General features: G+C 45.3%; 1 protein-coding gene across 2 annotated transcripts in view; it reads right to left on the reverse strand.

Annotated features, from left to right (window-relative positions):
• Positions 1-409: 409 nt before the first annotated feature.
• Lama3 (laminin subunit alpha 3) overlaps positions 410-14,109 on the reverse strand; it is a 241,351-nt gene continuing 227,651 nt past the window's right edge. Inside the window, exons 70-75 of one of the 2 annotated variants that reach the window (XM_035440276.1) lie at positions 13,150-13,290; positions 9,706-9,865; positions 9,475-9,605; positions 7,223-7,316; positions 5,202-5,321; positions 410-4,486 (exon numbers count right to left, since the gene is read on the reverse strand). In XM_035440276.1, the coding sequence (XP_035296167.1) occupies positions 4,341-4,486; positions 5,202-5,321; positions 7,223-7,316; positions 9,475-9,605; positions 9,706-9,865; positions 13,150-13,290 (792 nt within the window). In that variant the 3' untranslated portion in view covers positions 410-4,340. The remainder of the gene's footprint in view (positions 4,487-5,201; positions 5,322-7,222; positions 7,317-9,474; positions 9,606-9,705; positions 9,866-13,149; positions 13,291-14,109) is intronic. The other variant, XM_027404340.2, reaches the window with a different exon arrangement.

The following is a 14,109-nucleotide window of genomic DNA, read 5'->3' on the forward strand; positions in this document are numbered from 1 at the left end:
TAGAGGCCAGGCAATAGTGGTACACACCTTTAATCCCAGCAGCCATACTAGCTAGCCAGGCAGTGGTGGCATACATCTTTAATCCCAGGACTCAGGAGACAGGCAGATGGATCTCTCTTAGTTCAAGGCCAACTTGGCCTACAAAAGAGTGAAGAGTAACAGAGCTAACACCTTTGACCCCAAAACTTGGGACCACACGCCTTTAATCCCAGCACTAGGGAGGTGGAGACAGGAGTGATATGGCTGGGTGGAGAAAGGAATAAAAGGAGGAGGAGGAGACAGGAAGTGAGAGCTTTTGCCTCCGAGGATTCGTGGAGACGGGATTGCCATTTCAGCTGGGTAGAGGTAAGACCTACTGGCTTGGCTGCTTTGCTTCTCTGAACTTCAGCTTGAAGTTTGAATGCCAGTATCAGTCTCTGGGTTTTTATTATTCGTGTTACAGTTCGAAGTTTTCTATAATGAATGCATATGCCACTTACATTCCCTGAAGAATATAGTTTTAAAAGTTGTTTCTTTTATGTGGTGACTTGAAGTCATCATTCCTAGGAAATAACAACCTTTTCAGCATGACTCTACCCTACCTGACATCAGCTGTCACCTTGACATAACCCAGAGTGACTTGGGAATTGCCTAGATCAGACTGGCCTGTGGCCATATCCTTAGGACATTTTCCTAATCACTCATTGATGTAGGAGGGCCCAGCCCACTGTGGGCAATATTCTCTCCTGAGCAGGTAGCCTGGGTTGGATAAGAAGGACTGAGCAACCCAAAGGGAGCAAGCCACTGGGCAGCATTGCTCTGCTTCGCTTCCTGTCCAGACAAACCCTTCAGTGACAGACTATGACATGGAAGGTAAGCCAAATCCTTTCGCCGCCCCCCACCCCTCCAGCTTGGATTTGGTCAGTGTTTTATCACAGCAATGGAAAACAAGCCAGGACAAAGAACTTGGGAACTGGAGAAGCTGTGGATGATGGGGCAGAAGATGGGTTGTGGTGTTTTCCAGCCAAACGCTAGGGGTGGAAGTAGGAGCAGTGGGGCAAAGGCACTGAGCCAATGTTCTCTGTGGGTGAGGGAGGCCACCTCCTGTCTAGAAGGGAAGGTTGTTGTGTTCTTTCCTGTGCCGTTTTCTTCTGAAATGGATCAACAGGGAGCAGGGCAAACTTAAAAGCCTTAAATACGGAGGAGTGAAGTCAACAGGTATCCTGGGAATTGCTGCTTGGGGCAGGGTCACGAAGGCGTATGGCTGCTCCTTAAGGATTTGATGTCTTCTGCTTCTAAAGATCAGCTGTTTCCAAGTCCCAACTGGAACTGCATCCACCAGGTTTGAATTACCACAAAACAAGTAAGGTAACAAGCTTCATAGAGAAAGGTTAACTCACCTCACAGTTTGGGCATTCCAGGGCATGGCGCCTGGTAATAGCACTGTAGCAGGAGCCTGTGTCAAGTGGAGCAGGCAGTCACATCTTGAGGCGGGGAGCAGAGAGGATGGGAGAGTCCCTGAATCCCTTTCTGAGCATCTCTCCCAACGACCTAAAAATCTCTCAAGCTCACATCCTAAGCGTTCACCTGGAGGACCAAACATATGGGCCTTTGGTGCACAGATATCCAGACCATAGCAGGAGCCAGTGGTAGCCTTGTGCTGACACAGTCACAGTGTAACCTAGTGTCCCTGTTTCTTTTTTGTAGTTGGCAGACAGCCTCTGTGATGGCTCCACTAAAGAGGCAGAAACGTTCTTTTCAGGGAGCATACATTTCTAATTGGAGAATGGCCACACTGAGGTTGCCCTGGCTGAATTCACTCCGGGGCTCTCTGCTCAATACTGGCAGTTAGGATTTAATCAGCAAACCCAGGTGAGTGGCTGTTCTCCATGTTGTTATTACAGGATGGAGGGGGAAAAAAATCACTGAGATTAGTCAATACAGAACCGTCAGAGCTGGAGAGACTGTTTAGTGATTAAGAGCACTTGTTGCCTTTCCAGAGGATTTGATTCCCAGGGCCTACGTGGCAGCTCACAGCCATCTGTAAAATATAACTCTAGTTCCAGAGGATCTGACACATTTTTCTGGCATCAGCAGGCACTGTATGTACGTGGTGCACAGACATGTATACAGGAAAAAACACAGATACACATAAAAGTAAGGAAATACTTAAAAAGAAATAGCTGTCTAGTTGAGTCTGCATACAGCTCACAAGTGTGCAGCACTACTGAGTCACAACCTCACGGATCCTGTCTTCGTAACAGTGAGAACTGAGGGAGAGAGATCATACATGTTGTTAGGACCTGATGATGGTGGCAGCAGTGAGGAGCTTCCAGCACGTGCAAGACCACCACTGAGGATTTTTTTTCATCTGAAAATCAATGTATTATGATGTACCTGACTTACAGTCAAGCAATTCAGGCTAAAAGTCGACAAAGCATCCCCAAAGATGACCACTCGGGTCCCGTTAAGTACCTGCTGTGGTAGGGAACTGGCTGCCTCTGCAGAATGCTCCAGCCGTGTATGGCTTGGTGGAAAGCATACGCAAGAGGACGGTGGTACGAAGAATACAACAAAACAAGTGATTCAAATTCAGAAGGGGAGAACATATAGCTCGAAAGATACTGTTAAAGGATCATTATACCCAGTTTTTCTTATTATACCCAATGTAGTGGTTTGAAAGAAAATGGCCCCCAAAGGGAGTTGCACTATAGCAGGGGTGGCCTTGTTGGAGTAGGTGTGGCCTTGTTGGGGGAAGTCTATCAGCGTGGGGGTAGGCTTTGAGGCCTTTTTCTCAAGCTTCACTCAGTGTGACAGTTCAGTTGACTTCCTGTTGCTTATAAATTGTAGGACTCTCAGCTACTCCAGATCCTCTTCATCCTGCATGCCACCATGCCCCCTGTCAGGACAATAATGGGCTAATGCTCTGAAACTGGAAGCAAGCTCCCTCAATTAAATGTTTTCCTTGTAAGATTTGCTGTGTTTATGGTGTCTCCTCATAGCAATAGAAACCCAAACTAAGACACCCAGTATTTCTTTTTTTCCCTAGCAAAGATTAGAAGATACAGAAACTGCTTGCAGCGTCTTTGTTAGCACAAGTGGGTCAGAGGGTAATAATGCTCTTCTGTTGTATCATGTATTCTTTTGTAGATAATGTAAAAGTGATTTCTCCTTCTTGTTGGGTCCTGTTGGCTTTCCATAACAACTTTAGTCATCAAATGGGCTAGACAGCTTGATGGATACACATGAGGATCTGAGTTTGGATCTCCAGCACCTGTCTAAAAGCTAGGCACGTATCTGTAACCCTAGCGCTGTGGGGTTCACAGATGGAAGGATCCTGAAGAGATTTGCTGGGCATTCAAGCCCAGTCAAAATGTTGAGCTCTGGGTTCAGTGAAAGACCTTGTCTCAAAAACTTAGGTGGAAAGTGATGGAGGGAGATGCTGAGCCCTGGCCTCTGTATACATGCCCAAAGATGCACAGAGCTTCACTTTCTCTTACCATCTCTACTAGATGGCTTGTGTTTTCAATGAATTCACAGTCATAATTTAGACTTAGTTGGTAGGAGTCTGGTCAAGGCAAGGATTGGGAAGCCAGTGAGGCTCGTTAATTAATGGTTTTAGTAGCTCAATTTGTTAGTTCCTATTTTATGAATAGTATATGTCTCTCTGGTTGAAGTGCATGTCTCCTAAGGGCAGGACTGACCTATTAAACTTCACTGTAGTTCACACACTGAGCACACAGATAACCTCTTAGCATGTGCTCAATAATTATCTGTAGAGAACTGTGTTGCAGATGACACCTTGCGCAGGTGCTGAGGAGTTAATATAATGAGCAGTGCTCATCAGGCCTTGGTTTTCCTTGCCTGTAAAACATAACTTGAAGAGTGAATTGCATTTATTTAATCCCATGAACTGTAGCAATTTAACATTTTAAAGTTTTGTGCTCTAACCAAGTTTTTCTTTTTATTCATAAAGTGCTCTAAACAAGTTTTTCTTTTTAGCAATTGGTAAAAAATGTTCTCTTAAAGGCATTTCTTTTCTTTCTTTCTTTTTTTCAAGACAGGGTTTCTCTGTGGCTTTGGAGGCTGTCCTGGAACTAGTTCTTGTAGCCAGGCTGGTCTCGAACTCACAGAGATCCACCTGCCTCTGCCTCCCGAGTGCTGGGAGCATTTATTTTCTTAGTGGAAAAAATAATATTAACAAAAACATTGTATACATGTTTGATTAACAATTTGTTCATTTTCTTCAACAAATAAAATACATGTGTGGCACCAAATGAGATTGGTTTTTGAATGTGTGCTGATGGTGTCTTGACTTTGGGAGGTGTGCTGGGCTCTTGGTGCTTTCTTGCTGTGTAGGGTTAGTGCTCAGGACAACCATTCAGGCTGACAGATCCCTGGACTTCTGTGGCTTCGGTGATGGGGACAGGGATGTGGTTGACTTGAATATTCTTCAGGCAGCCAAAAAATGAGTTCCACACAGGAAGCCTAAGCATTTTTAATTTGTCTGAAAGAGAAAAGGAAGAGGTACTTGATGGATAGCTCATGCCATGAAACAAATGCCCCTGAGTGTTAAGAATATTATTAGACAGAGACAAAGAGACACCATGGCTCCGCCCACCTGACTGCTTCCAGACTTCCTGCCCGTGGTACACCAGCAACAAAGCTGTTCTTTGCCTCTGGAGAAGGAACTTCCACAGCCCGAATCAATAGATAAAACTCTCAACTCTGCTACCTTTTATGGGTTATAAAAGGACTATAAAATTAACAAGCAGACTACCAGGAAGGACATAAAACAAGAAAGAAATAAAAGGCCCCTTTCCAGGCAACATTTCAGTCTTTGTGTGTGATTCCATCTCAACCTGCCCTGTTCTTCCACTTGGCTTCAACAGTCAACTCAATGCCTGGGGAAGGGAGACCATTATTTTTCATCAACTTACTTGACTGTTTGCTGACATAGGCTTCTGGTCTAATGGAGTCTCTTAAGGAAGGATTATAAATGACAGGCTTGGGACCAGGGGGAGCAGTAGTCATGTGGCCTGCACTTCCCTGATATGTGCCCAGATGCTGAGGTAAAGTACCTTGCCACCTCCACTGTACGCCCAGGTCTGCCCTTGCCTATACACATGTGTTAGTGCACCTTAGCTGTTGGGTTAAGAAGAAAATATCAGGAGCTGCTGGGGTGTAACACAGGTGTAGAAGTTGGGGCTAGAGTTACTGACCTGGGACACCTCCAATGTGTAGTGACCCTCGGGTGTTGTTAGATGGGAAGGAAAGCTGCCCAGCTGTGTAGCTACTGTCTGTATCCAGCTCCAGGTGCAGGACGTGCTGTTTAATGGAGACTAGAAGAAAGAAGGTGGTTAGGTCTGTCACCGAGGAGAGGCCTCCGTCCCACTCTTGTGTCACCCTTGTCTTTGAACTCATTCCCACTGGACCCTTGGGGGAACTGTTTGAAGGCATTTGGTCAGCCTTGGGTAGAAATGCAACACACCACTCAATAGCAGCCAGGGTTTGGTGTTCTATAGACATTCCTAAATTGAACCCCTAAACTGGACCTGTGGGCTGAGGAGATAACAAAGTTGGAAAACTGCCTGCCTAGCAAGTGTAAGGACATGAGTTCAAGCACTCAGATTCTACCTAAAAGCAAAGTGCTAAATATGGTTGTGCTTTTGCAATCCCAGTGCCAGGGAGGCAGAGACAGGCAGATCCCTGGGGCTCACTCACCAGCCAGCTAAGACTACTCAGTAAACTCCAGGCAGATAAGACCCTGACTCAAAAACCAAGGTGGTTAGTACCTGAGGAATGAAAGCACTTTGGCCTTTGGCTTCCACAGGCATGTGCATTCACATATGCCTGCATACACTGTGAATCTGCAAAGACTACATCTCCACACTGCTCATTGAGACACTCACTGAAGGCTGAGCAGAGGTGGCACTAAAGAGATGAAACCCAAACTCTGGTCTCATGTCTCCAGAAGCTCTGTTCACGTGATCCGACCCCAGCCATGTTCACAACATCTGACCCTAGCCAAGTTCACGTGATCTGACTTCAGCCATGTTCAGTCTGTAAAAACTTTGACCCTCAACACAAAAGCCCTCTTATCTTGATAACTGTATCTAACTGAAAGATAGTTGGCTTTCAAATTAACGGAGAAAGGACTGCTTCTTATAAAAAGGTGTTTTAGCCAGTCCAGGCTCAGTTATTTCTACACTTTATCTTAGCCAAAAGGGCAAGGAGATATAAAATTTGTTTGTTTATTGCTTATTTACTTGTTGACAGGGTCTCATACTGGCTTCAAACTTACTATGCATCTCAAGGTGACCTTGAACTTTTGACACCTAACCCTAATGGTCTTTCTCCTTCTTAGCGCTGTGACCACAGGGGCAGTGCCATGCATGGTTTATGGGGATACACCCCAGCTTCAGGCTCATATATCTCTAAGCAACACCCACACATTGATGTGTTCTTTCCACCATTGTTCTGTTTGAATACTTTGGATTAATATTGAATAATTATTGAGAAAATAACAATGATCCTTAAAAACCCAACACTAAACCTGGATGTTTACTGGATGCTCATTGTAGACAGATGGAAACCAAGCACTTAACGCATTATCTTCATTTTACAAAGGAGAACACAGTGGTAAGGAGTGTGTAAATAATTTGCCCATAGTAAGGGATGGAACTTTAAGGTAGTTTCTCTTTTTTAAAGTGTGTGTGTGTGTGTGTGTGTGTGTGTGTGTGTGTGTGTGTGTGTGTGTGTGAGTGCAGTGCCTGAGAAGCCAGAAGAGGGCACAAATTTCCAGGATCTTGAGATGCAGATACTTGTGATCCACCCAATGTGGGTTCTAGAAATCACACTCAGATCATCTAGAAGATCAAGAAGTGCTCCTACAGATAAGACAGACTGACTTATCTGTCTCTATCCCCAGAAACTCCTTGTTGTTACCAAGGAGTTCAGAGCTAAACCCCAAACCACAATGTTATTACTACTTTAAACACTGGGCAGGGCTGGGCTGAAGAAAATTCTCCACCAAGCTACTATACCCCAAACTCAGCACCTGTGGGAAACTAGAGGCAAGAGCCATAAAATAAGCATGGTTGGGTTGAAAACAGATATGGAAACTGGAGACAGGGCTGGCTATAGTACCTAGTCCAGTCCAACCCTTCCGGTGGATGGACTGACTGGCTTTGAGATGTTCAAAGGATTTCCCTGTATGTACCAAGGGTTACCAGTACCATACCTGCCACTGAGTGCCACTGTCCATCACACAGAGACTGCTTTGGTGTGATGGACGCCAAGGTCCCACCTGCTTCACTCTCCATAGAGGCTGTGACCTGAAACACACATACATTTGGCTCTTTCCTTCAGAAGGGCATGTGGAGCCACCTTTCCCTGTCATTTCCCTGGAAGCATGCTAGAGGTTAGCCCCCTGACTCCTGTACCAGGTAACCACATAATGCCCAGAGTTTCCCAACAATTCCTCTCTCACACTCCTTCCAGGCAAACATACCAAACTGTAAATTCATGTCCTGCCTAGAACTGCTGGCAGCAGCAATGGGCTTTCCTAACCCCTCCTCCCTCAGCCCTCAGAGCTTACTGACAAATATCCATCACTGTCCTAATATGCAGCAGTGACTCTGCTGACAAAGACACCTGAAATTTGGAAGTCCAAAATGCTGGCGGATGTTGCTGCAAGAACCAGCCAATTCTAGTCTCCCCCCACCAAGTACAGTGCAGATCACAGGGCTCTCATCCAGGACATTAAGTTGCAAATTGTATTGAACAAGGTATGTGTCATTGGGACAAGGAGCTTGGGACACTGTACGCAGAATCCCACCTTCCTGCTCTGTAGGCTGGGGACTCCTCCAAGATCTTCCAAGGGTTGAGTCATGGTGAGTAAAATGAGAAGGCCTAAATAAGGGTATTTATAAATAATGTACATCTGATTTGCCCGTAGCTACATGCAGGCCACTCACAAGCAGGTTTTGAGCTAACCAATGTCCCTGCAGCTATGAAGGTCACCAAGTCTTGATTTTGTTTTCTTGACATCACTTCCTTTCTGGAGGTGGTCAATGAAGCCCCTCCCACAAGCCCTCCTCTGAAATGCCAGCCCCATATGCTCACACAGGCAGTTGCTGCTTTGTGTGCGTGACTGGAGACTCACACTGGCTTAACGTCTACACTTCAGCATGAGTAAGCATCTATGGGCAGTTGGTTGCTGGGAAAGGAATGTCTTTGTCCTCAGGGGTGTAGGTCCTGGCAAATTGCCTGTGCTCCTGCAAATGACCCTCACCCAGATGTCAGTGAGCAAAATCAGCTGAACTTGCTGAGCCCCCCAAAAAAGATAAAGTAGAAGGGGGGAGTGGGAAGAGCCCAGAGAGAATCATGGGTAAATATGTTCACACACAGAAATGTGGCAAGGAAACCCATTATTGTGTATAATTATCATATAATTATATGCTTATATAGTAAAAACTTTAAAAACATGTCATAGTGGCTGGGCCAGGAGTGTGGCACTGAAATAGACTCCTTGAATAGAGTGTGAGGGATTCTGTGTTTGAGTCCTAGAAATAGAAATAAAAGTATTCTAGGAGTTTGAGCCATTTTATTGTCACCTGGGACATTCTCCCCCATTTTTAATAAATTGTAGAAGGCTAAATGAAAGAAAATGGGGCAACATTCATTTTCGACTCAAGGCTTAGCAACAGAGAAGATTCCTGAAGAATTTCATTTTAAAGATATAAAATGTGGTTGTTGAAAATAGAATATCGACCTGGACCTGTGAGTGATAGGAACATAAGACAGCAAAAGCACTAATGGAGAGAGGATCCATGAAAAGCCAAGGGAGAGATGCTATGGGAGTCAGTGAGCAGCTTAGACACAGAGACCACAGCACAAAAACTCAGAGCAAGAACAAAGGGTCCAGAGTGGATTCCATGGGCTCAGGGCCCTAGAAATGGCTGTGACTTGATGCAGACATGGAGGGTGAAGTAAAGGAGGGATGTAGGCATGGGTGGGGTATGTGGCATTTCCTCTACTCTTAACAAAAGCTGTAGAATTGAGAATTAGCTACATTTGTCTGCAGCCACAATACCCTGAATGTACCCAATCTTGTCTGACCTCAGAAGTGAGCAACGTCTGGTCCGATTAGTACCCAGAGGGTATTGTCTATATTTTGTCTATATTTTATTGCTTTTGTCTATATTTTATAGATACTGACACTGGGTCTGAAGGAATTTGAGCAGCTTCCCCAGGACCCTATAACTAAATGGTGTCTCTAGATTTCAGCTCAATTTGTTTGACATTTCAAAATTTTAAAGAGGAAGCAGAGGAACTATGATAACATGACTTGTTAATAAAAAAAAATGGCAAGTTAGTCTCCAAACCAGTTCCGTTATGTATAACATTGGATTCCATCTGTACCCTAGCTTCAGACTTACTGCGTCTCTGTTGGTAGAATCTGGCTCCCTCTCCCCTCCCATGTAAGCATACCTTTCCCGCCTCCATGGAGACACTTAAGTGCTGTCCAGATTGGCTTCCAATGTGTATTAAGGTCCCAGTGAGACTCCTTGGGCGAATGCTGAAAATGAGCTGAAACTCTGGCCCCAGGGACACAGAATTGGCTTCCAAAGGAAAGAACAAGAAATGGTTAAAACACCATAATTAGGAGAGAAGATAGAGTTCTTCAGACTTACAGACATGAACTCTGCCAATTTTTCTTACCCAGGACCACATGGCCTCCTCCTTGGGAGAAATAAATGCCTTTCTCCAAAGAGCCACCTGAGCAGGGAGACACCCCAAAGCTTGCAGAGGGGGAATCCAGGGGTTTTGAGTTCAACTGGAAGTTCCTCAGGCACCCCACAAAGCTGTGCTGGGGGAGGCTCTATAAAAAAGCAGAGGATAAAGAGTTCATGGTGGGTAACTCCCACGAAGGCCAAGGTGAAGGGCATGAGGCATACCAGAGACTTGTGAGTGTGAAGTTTGAAGGGGTCACTTAACCAAATGCTGGGGGTGGGGTGCAAGTTGCTAGTGTGTGCTCAAGTAAGAACTAGGAGGTCAACATGACGCTGGCTCACGCAGACTGAGCTCACGCAGACACAGGGAAGATTTCACCTTACAGTTTATATATCTCATCATTCTTTGTAGGCGTGAACTATTTCTTAGTGCTTTGTGAGACAGCGTGATAGCTTAATGCCAGGCAGCTGACTGAAAAACAGGGCCAAAATGTTCCCTAAATAATAAAGTACAAGATGGCTCTCTATCTCGTTAGGTTTGGTGTACTTCCAATAAACCACAAATGCCGTGAAGTCCAAACCTCATCAGTACCTTTGTTCCCAGTCTGGATCCAGGTTTCCAAGGAGTCACAATATCTTGTAGTATATAGAAGATGTTCACTGTGTGCCCATCCCACCCTCTGGCGAAAGCACTGTAGCACATTTACCAAGTTCACAAAACATTCCTGAAATCCCCAATTTTTTACAGGTAATTTTAAGGGAGCATGGTGACACAGTGACTTTAGAGATCCATGTGATGCTGGTGGCAAGTGGCCGGCAAGCCCTCCTCATAAATTAGCTTTTATTTAATATTGTCACCTTGACAGGATCTGGAATCGTCTAATAGAGAGGCCATTGGACATGCCTGTAAGGGAGTTTCTAGATTGGTTAATTGAGGTTGGAAATCCACTCTAAATGTAGGTCACACCTCCCCGTGGGCTGAGATCTTCACCCAATAGAACCCTAGCTGCTTCACTGTTCACCTGTGTCTAGCTGTGAGTGGGACGGACCAGTCATTTCACACTCTTGCCACCACAACGACTGTACCTTAGAACCCTGAGCCAGAACAAACCCTCCCTTGCCAAGTTGCTATTGTCATATTGTCACAGTAATGGGGCAGTGTCTTGGCACATTTACTCACATTTATCATGCTAGATAACTGAATTTTGTATCTGAAACCAAGTGCAGACACCACAGGCCAGGCTGTGATGCAACTGCAAACTCCAAGGGCTAGCTGCAGTTCTGCTGTTCAGCACCACAGCTGGGTTTTATATTCTTACAGTTTGGATCTTAAAGGTCCCAAAGGCCATGCTAAAAGTCTGCCTATGACATTACTGGAAGGCTGTGTATCCTTTAGGAGGCAATGGGGCCACTGCTGGCAGGCTCATCCAAGGGGATACTGGGGTCTTGCTTCCTGGCCACTAGAAGGCAAGTAGCTTTGCCCTGTTAGACATTCCCTGCTGTGATGCCCTGCCTTGTCACAGGGCCAAAGCAACAGGGCCAAGCAACCATGTCATAATGATATCCACTACTCTGAATGTCAACTAAAAGTTCTTTAAATAGACCTTTGTAAATAGGAAGTTAGACGTGTTAATGAGGTTTAAGAGAACCTATCATGGTCAAAAGAATGCCCTAATCACACCCTGAATAACCTAAGAATACTCTAATCACACCCTGAATACCCCGTGATTTTCCTAAGAGGAAAATGGGCTTAGAGGTTGGAGAAAAGTCAGCGTTAACAGTTAGGGTGTCCCAGCATATGCCACAGACACTATATTGCATATTATGCGAATGTCGTATGCAGTATTTATGATAGACATACACAAGTAGCTACATATATAGTACAAAGCCATTCTTTATTCCTTGCTGTGGCTTTGGTACAAAGAGTAGGTCAGGTTGTACCCCATGGAACTACCCCAACTCTGACTGGGTCACCCTGGAATACTAAAATCCAAGCTGGTGGACAACGCCTGCTTTACTTATACCCCTTTCCAGGCCCAGATTTGAGCCTGGGCCCCTTCCCTAGTTCATGGCAAACAAACATCACACCAGAATGTGCCCCCAACTTTTGAGGAGGGGGCAAAAACTGCATCTGGGTAAAGGATAGCCCCTAGACCTCAGCTGCTCACAGTGCCACTGACCTTAAATGGCAAAAGCAAGGTCAGGTACTTAGGGCATCCCGGAGAAGTCCGCAGAGACAGAGGGAGAGAGAAAGCAAGAGGGCTGTGGCCCTTTTGAACTTGACGAGGGCAGTGAACCATAACTCATCTTTGGTGTCAGGGGACTCTCAACTGTCCCATAGTCATGTTCCCTAGTTTGAGTCTTTGGCTAACACTGTCATTTCTAGGAAGAACAGTGCAATGCTTGTGGTATGAAGATCTTTGTGTTTTCTATCTGGGGCTGGAGATACAGCCCAGGCCCTTGCCCACCCACAAACACCCCTCCCACTTCTTTGGGGCCCTCTAATTAGGAAAGGAAGCATGCTTGGCTTTGTACCAATGCTAATGTGCCTTAACCACCTCTTGACTTCCTTGCAAACTCCTTTCTCCACAGGAGCACCCAGGGGCCAAGCTATCTAGCTAGACTTAAATGATGCAGCTTCATTCCAAGGACTCATTTTTGTGGATATTTTACTATTTGTGATAATGGACATTGGGTTTCCATTTATGAAAGAAAAAAAAAGGTCCTCTAAAGTGCATTTTGATTCAACAGTGAGTTGGTAGGCAGCGAAGGAGAAAGAACATGCTTTTGCTATGGTTTTGCAAAGGTGTCAGAGACTACCAAAGCTTGGGGCACATCGTCTTAGCCCAAAACCTCTGCCTCAGGCTGGAGACATGGCTCAGTGACTAAGGGCATTGTCTGCTCTTCCAGAGGACTAGATTTAATTCCCAGCACCCACATGGCAGCTCATAACCGTCTATAACTCCAGTTCTTGGAGACTCTAATGCACTCTTCTGGCCTCTGCAGGCACCAGGCACATATATGGTGCATAGACACGCATGCAAACAACGTCTACACATAAAATAATAAATCAACAAACACCTCTGCCCCTTTCCCTGGAAGAGAAGCTAAGAAAGTCATGTTGCTAATGCCATAGAGAAGCGCACAGTCACTTCTTTAATGCCCGTGTCTCAGCCTGGACCTTATGCATAGGCTCGGGAATGCAGAATGGGCACTTCCTTTGTAGGCTTGAGAACATTATCTATGTTAAACCATTATTTAAAGGATGTGGAAGTCTTAAATGTCTTCCGTGATAGCAACTATAATGAGAATTGTTTTTTTAAAAAATAGCTTTACCAGCCTGGTCTACAGAGCAAGTGCCAGGATAGGTTCCAAAGCTACTCAGAGAAACCCTGTCTCAAAAAACAAAAACAAACAAACAAAATTGCTTTACCTTCAACTTCCTTGGCAATGAAAACCCCAGGTAAACCTGTGCTCTGGGGATGATGGTAGAATTTCCAGGCAAATTGCCTTCCTGGGCCCTCAGCCCATCCACGACCAAGTGCGCTTTTCCTCCACTTTGTCCAAACACCACCTTTGGGATGAAAAGAGTCAAGGTTTACCTCTGTTAACTAGTACCATATTTTAATAGTGGTCATAGGAAACTCTTTTTAAAAAAAAAAAGGTTTTCTACCCTTCAGTAGCTCTGTAAGGAGAGAAAGGTGTTTCCTTGTTTATTATTGTCACCATTGTTTTGTGAGATTATGTCAGATATTGAAGAGCTGGGATTAAAGCAGAGTTAAATAAAAAGCTGTTTGAAAGTGAATGGGTTGACAGATACAAGGGATGTAGAGATTTAAACAAAGGAGGAACAACCCAGGGCACAGGCTGCAACTGAGGGTCAGAACAGTTTGCACAGAGCTGAGGGCAGGACAAGTCAGGGCAAAGACATTCCTCCTGTAACCAGAGTGGCAAGCATTCTCTTGGCTACAAGTTTGAATCTTTGTCTGCTCTCCCAGGGGTGGGGGGACTTTCACTGAAGACTCCCAGTTCCAATGCCATTATCAGAGATCAAAATTGTCCCCAGACCCACCCCCCTTCTCTCCCTCTCTCTGTCTCTTCACCCCTGCACTGCCATGCCACTAGCCCAACTACTGGGCCAAATTATAGGAAGCAACATGGCTTCCTCCTTTGGGGTCACTCCACATGTAGCAACTGGACAACCAGACAGCCAGACAACCAGACAACCACCCCTCTTGCTCTTCTTTCAGCGTACATCCTAGACACCCACTGCTCTCCCTCCAGGGCCCTTCTAGATAAGACAACAGCATCTGTCTGCTTTCCCTACTTCTATTCTTGCTCCAGTCTAGTTCCTCAGCCACAGGGTCTTTGTAAAAGCCACTCTGTTCCTGTG

Source organism: Cricetulus griseus, chromosome 2 (assembly GCF_003668045.3).
Source record: "Cricetulus griseus strain 17A/GY chromosome 2, alternate assembly CriGri-PICRH-1.0, whole genome shotgun sequence".
In the NCBI taxonomy this organism is placed as follows: Eukaryota; Metazoa; Chordata; class Mammalia; order Rodentia; family Cricetidae; genus Cricetulus; species Cricetulus griseus.